General features: G+C 43.9%; 1 protein-coding gene across 1 annotated transcript in view; it reads right to left on the reverse strand.

Moving 5' to 3' along the window:
* arhgap39 (Rho GTPase activating protein 39) overlaps positions 1 to 10857 on the reverse strand; it is an 86141-nt gene that overhangs the window by 17558 nt on the left and 57726 nt on the right. Inside the window, exon 3 of the mRNA XM_022759040.1 lies at positions 628 to 1912. Coding sequence (XP_022614761.1) covers positions 628 to 1912 — 1285 coding nt within the window. The remainder of the gene's footprint in view (positions 1 to 627; positions 1913 to 10857) is intronic.

A 10857-nucleotide genomic window follows, 5' to 3' on the forward strand; every position in this document is an offset into this window, starting at 1 on the left:
TCAATAGCTGTTCTGGAGCTTTCAGTCAGTGGTGACGTTGACTTGAGGAGAGATTGTTTTGTGAACTTTGAGGATTGGTCAATCAAACATGTCGCAAGTGGAAAGTAAATAGTTTAAATCTGAGTCTGTTTTTAATCAGTCAACAAAACACATGTTACTGGTCTCTGACAGATTAAGTAGAAGAATGTGAAGTATTTCTGGTCCTGAGTGTGTGACTATATGTATGATGTCATCGTATGTGTACTGTCCCAGGATGGTCTATGTAACTACAGAGCTCCTCCTTCACTCCTGTGAGCTGGAGGATGATGTTTAATTATACCACAGTTAAAGGTGCAGTAAACACATTTAGTCATCCCTTGTTTTTGTATCCTAGGTGTGTGTGTGTGCGTGTGTGTGTGTGTAGGTGCAGTGACAGCGTCTCACTGGACCAGGCTGCAGTGTTACATAAGTCAATCTGAGGCTCAGCAGCATTACATGAAACATCCATGGCTTTCTGCCATTCACACAGAGAGAGAGAGAGAGAGAGTGAGAGAGAGAGAGAGAGAGAGAGAATTTTATCATTTACAACTACACCAGTTATAATAATGACAACCAGGGTGGACACAGACTTCTAGCATGCAGCAGTACCTGTGATGGGTGGAGGTAAGGCTCAGGGGAGGCCAGGTTGGTCTGGACTGAGAGGCTTTTCTCCAGCAGAGCCTGAGGGAAGCCCAGCCGGTCGAAGGTGCTGCGTTTCCAGTGATGGCTGTCGCTCTGCGCCAGCGCCTCGTCTTCGCTGAACGCCCTCACCACCGGCCCTGGTAACGGCAGAGGCACCGCGCCGTCACTTTCATAGCCATCTTTGGATCCCTGGGCCACGCCCCCTCCCTGCCCAGAGTCCCAACTGCTCCTCTGTTTCATCACCTGCTGGGCCTCCCATGCCAGCCGAGCCTGGGCCAACATGGCCTCGGACGCTGTGCCTGTCAGCTCCCCGTCCGGGCCCACGCAGCGAGCCAGCTCCTGGGGGAGGGAGGGCTTGCGACTCTTGCGTTTGCGGTTCCCTCCAGGAGAGAAAGCCCCGGGACCCCCTGTAGAAGAGGAGGAGAGGGAGTGCGTCTGGCTGGACGTCCAGGATATGGAATCCTCATAAAGCAACCTCTGGCCTCCCTCTCCACCCTCCCCACTGTAGTCCAGCAGCAGGCGGGGGTCCCTGATCAGAGACTGGCTGTGCTGCAAAGTATAGGACCCCCCATATGAGCCACCGTACCCTCCCGTGGTGCCATAACGCAGCAGGCGGTCTGCAGTCTTGAAGCGGGGGCTGGACGATGACTGCTCCACGTACACCAGCTGTTTGACGTACTCCTTCCCCACAGGACTGTACTCCAGACTCTGGGTCTTCTCTGGACACTTCTGCCTGGTCAGAACCAGCTGGCCATAGGGCGACTGACCCTGTTTGGGGGAGTGATAGAGGGGGGCTGAAGACTTGCGAGCTGGTGACTTGCCCGTGCCATAGAAGGAGGAGTCAGAGAGCTGCATGTCAGTGGGAGGCTCCTCGTAGATGGGAGGGGACTGGTACTCTGACGGCGGCTCTTCGTACAGGGGAGGTTCATAGGCATAGCGAGGCGAGGGAGGCTGGGAGTCGGCGGAGGAGCGGCGGTGGGTGCCAGTTCCACCAAGCTCAGCACGCTTCAGGAAGGGCGACTGACGGCGGTCAGCATAGAGAACGGGGGAGCCGTCAGGTTCTGAGGGCAAGTTTCCTCCAGAGGAACGCCGGGTTCGTGAGGTGGTGCCCCCCCCAGAAGGAGCACCAGGGATGGGGGGGTCACAGGGGGAGTAACCGTTTCCCTGATGGGCTAAGAAGCTGGGCTCTCTGTCCGTGACCTTGATCAGCATCCGCTCCTTCGTACCTGTGTTCCACCTGAAGGGAGAAGTCCTGAGGAGGGAAGGAGAGGAGAGGAGAGGAAGACAGAAGAAAGGAGAGGAGGAGACAGAGGAGAGGAGGAGAGGAGAGGAGACAAGGAGGAGAGGAGACAAGGAGGCATTTAGTATCATAGCATCATACTGTACTAATTCAATGCATTTTGTAAAAGTTGTAATGCAAATGCAGTGTTGTGCATGAACGTCATATTTCGTTTATATTTTTTGTGAACGCTGAACTGAATGAATCAGTTTATAAATGATGAACATGAGTAACACTCACATTTTACGACAGTTTTACAGCACGCCGCAAGGCGTCTCCATAGACACGGCCCAGCAAGGCTGGTGCTAGCGGTACAGATGGTTTTAAGAGGCTGGTGATGGATGGGTAGAAGGAGGTTCTATTAAAAAAGAATAGCGGCCTATTTATTAAAAAAATCTGAACAAATGAACGTGAACTAGTTCATTTTCATCTGTATGAACTGATTTGAACTGGTTCTTTTTAAGTGTGAACTGGCACAACACTGGCGATGAGCATGTTTGCTAATCACAATCAACGCCTTCATTAGTGAAGCAAACAAACGCAACATCATTTCTGCCACTCCTCCTTGATAGCTGTGGCTGTGGCAACGCTAACAAGCTCACCTGTTATTGGCTAATGAGGAAGCATTGTGTAAACAAACAACCTGCACTTTCTGCCAGTCTCACAGGTTATATGACTTTAGAAAAGAGGGATCCAGACAGTACAACTAAGATCTTCTCCATAGACACTAAACTGACTCACCCACCTCCAGAGGTGTAAATAACCAGTTACATTTCCTCTCATAACTCTAACAACATTGTTCTTTCTTTTTGGAGTATTCTTAAAAAGCAGTAATTTCAATCTCGTGTTTTATTTTGCTTCATTTAAAGTGGAAATTGTTACAGAACAAAAAGTCACATGATGAAGTATTATTAACTACGTGAAATGAAAAGAGTCAAATTATCAGCAGCTGCAGCAGAGAAGATCTGATGTAATGCACCACCCAGCTTATGGTCTAAAGCATATGGTGCAGGTGCATTTAGGGCGTGTCTGTCACTTTTGCTATTTTACCAGCAACAAAAAAAAAACAGTTGCTGCATCAGCCGCAAGGTTCTAAAGGGTTGTACTTGGTTTCTTACTGAACGATGGCTGTTTTGGGGCGTAACATGTAATAAACCAATCAGAGTGCAATCTCCCATTCCCTTTAAAACACAGGTGAGTTTGCACCTTGGTGCATTGCTACTGTAATGGCTCATTGTTTTTCAGAGAAAGAATGAGGCTGTATTGTAATGTTCCACCTGACTGATCCAGCAGTAGATCTCTCCTCTGCTTCAGTCTGAAGCAGGTAATATGATATATATATATAGGACTTGTCAGTATAAAGTAACTTTGCATGTGTTTTAAGCCATTAGCTCCCAGGCCACGACTCAGGCCTGTATTGTTTCACTTTCCAATTAAAGCACATTCATTTTGTGAGTGTGGGACTGTGAGTGTGATAAGGTGGAGAAAGGTTCTTTACTAAAGTGAATTTAAAGTGTTTCAAATATGTCTTTCACCTTTTAAGATGAACTGGAAATCTCTTTTGGAATGTGACATTATAGAAACATAGATCATGTGATTACAGATTTGAATGGATTACTGTCAAAAATAAAACCATGGCTTGACTGTAGAGTTGAGACAGTTCCACTCTGACATGGTCTCCTCAGCACTTTTATTTTGCATTCCTCCTGTAAGAACAAGACAGGCCTGTCTCGCAGGAGGTGCAGGCCAGACTCCAGGCAGGAGCCGGAGCTCGGTGTGTTGGTGAGGTGAGGTCAAAGACTGAAAAACATATTTCTAAAGCTGTGCAGTTAAAAGCAAGTACATTTTTTTCTTTACAAAATGATTTTAAACATGTGCTGCTCACTGAGGCAGCACGTTGGACTGGATTCATTCCAGCCTGGAGGTGATTATTTTATTTAAAATAAGAGGATGTGTGGAGTGTGTCTCTTGAATTTTATATTTGTGCTTTCATTAAAAACCTGACAGTGTGTAGTTATAATACCCAGGGGTTATTTGTGTGTCTTTAAAGGAACAGCAGAGACTATTAAGCATGTGAGCCGTTGTCATCACCATGTATGAGCAGCATCACTGAGGCAACCTTACTGCTTACTGGTGTTGATAATGTGGTGAGTGCATGCTGCACTCTAATGATCCTGACACGCACTGAGACACTGAGGCTCAAACAACCTACAAGAACATTAGCCAAGCGTAGATCACCAAACATGGCTGTTAGCCGGGCACAGCTCATTTTACTGTGCTTCAGTGAGTGAGCTATAGTGTGGAGATTTAAGTTTTTTCTTTCAGTGGTGTGAGGATTTGATCATGAATGAGACGTCAGTTTTTCATAGGTTTGTCATTTTGGTCACTGTGGAACTGTTCTTGGGATATTCAAGACCATAAACTGTAAATAAAGATGGATTTAGCCTCTGTGACGTCACCCATAGGTTTCTGAAAAGTGGTTTTGAAGCTCAGAGTGAGCTGCTTGAGCCGTTGCCATCTTGGCAGTGTCTGACTCCGCCCCTCCAAAAATGGACAAAGAGGAGGGGCATGTGTGGAGCAGAAACTTCGGTGAATGCTGGTTCGTGGCAAGCATACACTCACCCACCTGTCACTCAAAGAGGCCATGCCCTCAATTCTCCATTACTTTAAGTCTAAATAAAATGTAAACAGGTGAGTTATATGAACAGGTGTCATGAAGGAGGAAATTAGCTCTAGAGACCAAAACAGTTTTTGCACCAGGCTGTAAACATGTTTATTTCTGCTGTAAAGTTGGACATTTTAACATGGGAGTCTATGGGGACTGACTCACTGTTGGAGCCAGACTCTAGTGGTCAGTAGAGGAACTGCAATACTGAACTGTTTTTAGTACTGTTGGCTTCACTTTTCAGTCTTGGAGGTTGATGCTTGTTCAGGAAATGTGTCAGTGCTGTGTGGCGTGTATGTTTGTACTGTATGTTCCACAATGCTGTGTAGGAGCTGCGACTGTTTTAAGTAAGCTGTATTTTCTAACTTCATGGATAACTTTAATTTTGGAGAAGATTAGGTATTGTGGACAGATATTAAACACGTTACATATTGTACCGTCCAACTGGTTTTGATTTTGGAGTAGTAGTCATTCTTTTGTTATCAATGGATAAAAATTCCAAAATCACCTTTCATCATTTTGTAATTCAAGTTGTCTGAGAGCAAACTAAATGTCTGCACCTCCTCTTGGTTCTGTTTTCAGACTTTAAATAATCTAGTCCATGACGGGAGACTTTGGCCAATCACACGTCTTTTCAGAGAGAGAGAGAGAGAGAGAGAGAGAGAGAGAGAGAGCGAGAGAGAGAGAGAGAGTGAGAGCGAGAGAGCGTTCCTATTGGCTGTTCTACAAATGCAGATGCGTGTGCATGTCCCTTCAGATGGACACGTGTCAATATCAGTGAGGTGTTTCAGGTAATAGGCTGCTCACTTCATGTTCCTGTAATATCTAAATGTGTTGTAGTGGTTGAGTGTCTGGGTAGATTTACCATGAGAGCAGGCGATGAGTGGCTATATTGAACGTTGCTAACAGTTTAGCCTTTTGCTAACTCTAGCCAAAGGCTCATGGCTGTGGCTATGTTGCTTGTGTTACTTGGAGAAGGGAGAGCTGCAGGAGGGTGACTGTATTTTCAAATTTTGGCATTTTTTTTCTTTTTTTCTACCCTAGCTTTAAATTTAATCCATACTTAAAGACTCGAAATCTTTTAAAGTTTAAAATATTCGTATCTTAAATGTACCTGAAGAGGCGACAGTAAGTGACTGCAGCATCATGTCTCTCCTCTGTCCAACATGAGAGGAAGAAGAAGTAAGCATTGCCCAGAGGGCGTGTTCTAACCTCCTGTCAATGAGTCAGTGAATGGAGCAGTAAACACAACGATGGCTGAACCTCTTGGTAAGCAACCACGACCACCATCACCACCATCACCATCACCATCACCACCATCACCACCACCACCATCACCACCACCACCCACTCCCAGCAAGGAAGTAAAGAATGAAGATAGAAGATAAACTCACATTTCTTCTAGACTGGTCAGTAAACAGTTCTTAATGCTAATGTTAATATATTTGGCTTTCAATTTCATGTAATTTCTTTAAGCGACAGTTCAGGTTATTTGACGTGGGGTTGTGTGAGGTTCTTATCTATAGAGTCAGTGTGTTACCTGCAGTAGATTCAGATCAGCTTCCAGTTTAGAGAAGCAGCAGAAGCTGAGTGATGAGCTGCTGTGGACAGAGTCATCCACAAAAAAATGTGTTTTAGCCTCTTTAAAAAATGTCCACAGAAAAAAGCAAATGTCAGTTTAAGTGTACGATAGATTTATTTTGAATATTTTCACCACTTTATCTGCCGTCAAACAGCCGTATTCCTATACACCTACACTTAGCTCTGTCTGACTCAAACAGCTGATCTGCACAGTTGTAGGTGCACTTCAGTTCAGCAGTTCACAAAATGGAAAGGTCTGTTTGACAGCAGATAAAGTGGTGATATTAGTGTTTTTATTTGGACATTTCTTAATGTGCAGCTGGAGCCAATCCCAGCTGACATTGGGAGAGGGCAGGGTACACCCTGGACAGGTCGCCAGTCCATCACAGGGCTGACATGTAGAGACATACATCACCCACATTCACACCTATGGGCACTTTAGAGTCACCAATTAACCTAACCTGCATGTCTTTGGACTGTGGGAGGAGAGAACCCACGCAGGCACAGGGAGAACATGCAAACTCCACACAGAAAGGCCCAGGCCCAGTGTTTGAACCCAGAACCTTCTCGCTGTGAGGCGACATTGCTAACCACTGCACCACTGTGCCATCCTAGAAAAACATTGGAATCTTTTAGTTCTCTTGAAGTAAATGTATTGCAGGAGGTTTTAGTGACACTGCCACAGCTAATATCCAGCAAACAGAAGCCTCTGGCACCAGCAGACCTTTACTTCACCACTTCACATTCACTCAGTCATTCCTCAGTGAGTGGGCCCTCACAATCTGCTTGTTTGTCATTCTGCTTGACAACAGGAAGGAGGAGGACGAGGAGCGGTGTGGGATGAAGAACAAGAGGTGAACTGGGCCAGAGGGAGGGAAGTGTGAAATCGATTGCAGCATTGGCCACCCTCCATTTCCAAATACTTCCACACACTCATCCCCAGGGCCAAGGCTCAACAGTGGCAGTGTAAGCGTTTGTATACTTGTGGATATTAATATGCATCTGTGTGTGTGTGTGTGTGTGTGTGTGTGTGTGTGTGTGTGTGTGTGTGTGTGTGTGTGTGTGTGTGTGTGTGTGTGTGTGTGTGTGAGAGAGATGGAAGGAGAAAGAGAGCGAGGATTAACCATTACAGGGCTGTGCTGGTTCCTCCTCTCTGCTCTGAAGCTTTTCTCTCTCCATCATGTGTCTACTCCTCTTTTTCTGTCTGCCAACCTCTCCCCCACTCACCACAAACTAAACCTTGTTCTTTCTCTCATTATCCTTAAATTATTCACGATCATTTGACCTTCAAATCAATTTACACATTCTCTGCTTCTTCCAAGCTGCCTCCATCTGTCTCAGTCACTGCAGCCTCAACCTGCACATTTCTTCCTCTCATTTCTGAGGCTCGGTCCAGCTTCCAGGGACTGTTTTACTAAGGTGACACCAGTCCCACAGTGTGTCAAACAGTGGTATGGAGGTGGATTTGTTTCAGTATTATTTGTGTGAACAGATCAACAATCAGTGTGTAAATATAAAAAACCTTCCACAAATACAAAAAATACATAAGTAAACTCACAAAACATCTTGCAAATATAAAACAGATCTGCAAATAAACAAAAACATTCAACACATTAAAAACATATCTGTGAATACATTAAATTAATTTGCAAATAAATGAAAAGCATATGTGAATATCTTCCTAACATTTACAACTTTCCACCAGTCTGATCCAAAATCCACTCGTATCACTCGGCCACTTTTGGAAAACACGTGATAGATGAAGAGCACGCAGCCTTATATGATAACATGCACTACGTTAACGGTTGTAAGATATGAATTGACAGGACCTGGTTGGTGTTGATATTTGTTTTGATAAAATGACGTATTGCAGTGTTATTGTTCACTGTTAATATGTAGGCTAAGCTAACGTTAACTACTAAACTGGCACTTGTTGCAGTAAACTTGTTGCGAACTGAGGGAATGAAAGTAGGGTGCTGGATTTTATACACTATGATGATGATGAAGATACATACAGACAGAGAGATAACTGATGTCATTTCTTTGCCATCAAGTTTATTGAAATCATTCAGTCCATGCATCAAACTGCATGTGTCAAAGCTAAAATGAGGCGGTTTGACTTGGACCTTAAGACCACTGCAGAGTACAGCAGGCCATGGAGGGTGAAATGAAGGGAGGGTGCACCAGACTGTGGACTGCCACCACTGGAAAACATCCCTCCAGCTCCTTATAAGCAGCATTCAAGGTCAGGTGTGCTGTAGCAACACAGTGATTCACTGCTTTGTGCTTAATGCACTGATGTAAGTATATTAGTGTAGTGTGCCACAAATGGTTGTTTATTATAGGTTATCTGCCATTTTCATGACCATGAGGATCTAAAGGTCAGAGGTTACTGTTTCTGTTCAGCTGGACCAAACCAGATTTAAAACAGAATCAAATGTTACAAATACTAACTGTACAGATATAATGGACTGATCCATCTTTAGTCCACACCACAGTGGTCCAGACCACAGTGCCACTGCTGCTCCTGAGTGTGTGTGTATATACAGTATATCCTTGTTAATGCTACATAATGACGACCAACTCTCAACTTCAAAGGGCTGTTTGTTTGAGGGTTGAGACTTGGTTTTAGGGTCATTCATTTGTGATGCATAATGTCATCTTTGTGTCCTCACAAAGATAGAAGATACAAGTGGAAGTGTGTGTGTGTGTGTGTGTGTGTGTGATGGTTGTGGTGTTGTTGCGATGCGTGGCGCTGCGGATGTGTGTGTGTAGGGGGGGGCGCGCGCGGGGGGGGCAGCAAGAGAGAGGGAAAGAGAGACTGAGAGTTGGGAGACACTTCACATAGACCCAGATCTAATAAAGAACGGGTGAGAGCAGATCTCCCAGCCATCTGGACTGTGAGTCTGCAGCTGTGCAACCAGGCATTCAGGATCAAAACTTAGTGGACAAAAGTAGCTTCAAGTCCAGTTTCCTGGTCCAGCCATGAATAATTCCCTTTCACAGTCAGAATGAGAGGAGATGGTATGTATGATGTGTGAATTCACATCATAGTATGGGCAGCAGTTTTTAACATGATGACCATTATGACTATGACTTACCATCATGATTCATAGCTACATCAGTACAATATCATGTTCTGTGTCAATTCAAGATTTTCTCTGGCTACTGAATTTTTTCCACTGACTCTCTGCATGTACTCTGTTCATGTTGCCTATAGCGACAGAAGGTTTCAGTTCATTATGTGGCTATCTGACTTCAGCCCATATATTGTATACTAGACACTGTGCACACACAGTACTGCTTCATTACTGCTGAGTCTGGCTCACAATATGCTGTGATTATTACAGTGTCCTGGACGTCAATAGCAGAGGTGCAAACTCATCATGGGTGGAAAAGATATGGTATAAAATTAAATGTGGTTTCTGCTCTTTAGAGCTAATGCAACTACTGTTTGGTCAAGTAATAGACAAGGCTTAAATATGACGTTAATAAACTGATGACTTCACAACCACTAGAACTTAAGACAGAGTATTAGAGCCACACTGAGGGAAACAAATCTGAAATTTCAAGAATAAAGTCATAATTTCATGAGGAAAAAAGTAATACTTTTACAAGAAAAAAGTTATGAATATAAATAATGATCTCATAAATGTTATGAGAATAAAGTCATAATTTTAGGTTGCGTGTTGTTGGAGAAGGGAAACATCAGAAGCTTTAATAAGAGGAACATGGAGCATCCTGTGAAGTTCTACTTTAGCAGACGTTTCACAAATAAGGAGATACTTCATCTTTTTGCTCATCATCATTAACCATCATCATCAGGACATTGAAAAGACTGTGAAGAAACTGAGTCTGTTCTATTGTTACACAGACAAACAGCAGCTGCCAGAAGCAGCTCAGGTCGACACTGACTGTCCTTTCACCTGTTTGATCGCTTCATGTAATATTCCTAAAAATTATATTTTATTTCAGATTCCTGTTTTTCCTGCAAAAACTATCACAAGATAATTTCAGTTCAGCTTCTGTTGTTTTCATTGAGTTTGGTATTTGTCCTTTGTACATCATGGTAACAACAGTATTAGCCTTGCTAATATGATCTTAGCATAAAGAAAACAGCTTGGCTAAATACTTGATGGTTATTATTTACTGAGAGAGGTGCAGCCATGTTGCCTCGTATGCCCAGCTGATGAGAAGAAGAACAATCCTTATATATATATATATCTACACACACAAGAATTTGACCTCACAGGATCAACATGAATCCCACAAGCGTGCAGCCATCAGTCGGACAGGAAGCTGTGTTGTCAATGACAAACTGCCAATCCTGCTCTCTGTAACTCTCTCCAGAGACCATGACACTGAGCCGCCACTTACCACATTGCTACCTGCTGCCTGCTGTAACTAAATGCTGCAGGTGATCCAATATGAAAAAAGAATATCTTGTCATCCCAATACCTCTGCTAAAAAACAGCTCTGCTGTCTTTCCCATGGCTCCTTCACAATAATAGTGTCTTGCTGGTTTGCTGGTGGAAAGCTTTTAATGTGAAGCAGCAGCTGGAAATTTCATCAGAACCACAAACTACCTTCTCAATAATAAACATATAGTTGAAATAACACTTCTCTGATGGTGTCAATGGACACTAAACATCATGAGGCATCATAACAGTAG

Source organism: Seriola dumerili, unplaced genomic scaffold, assembly GCF_002260705.1.
Source record: "Seriola dumerili isolate Sdu_G_001 unplaced genomic scaffold, Sdu_1.0 BDQW01000319.1, whole genome shotgun sequence".
Taxonomy (NCBI): Eukaryota; Metazoa; Chordata; class Actinopteri; order Carangiformes; family Carangidae; genus Seriola; species Seriola dumerili.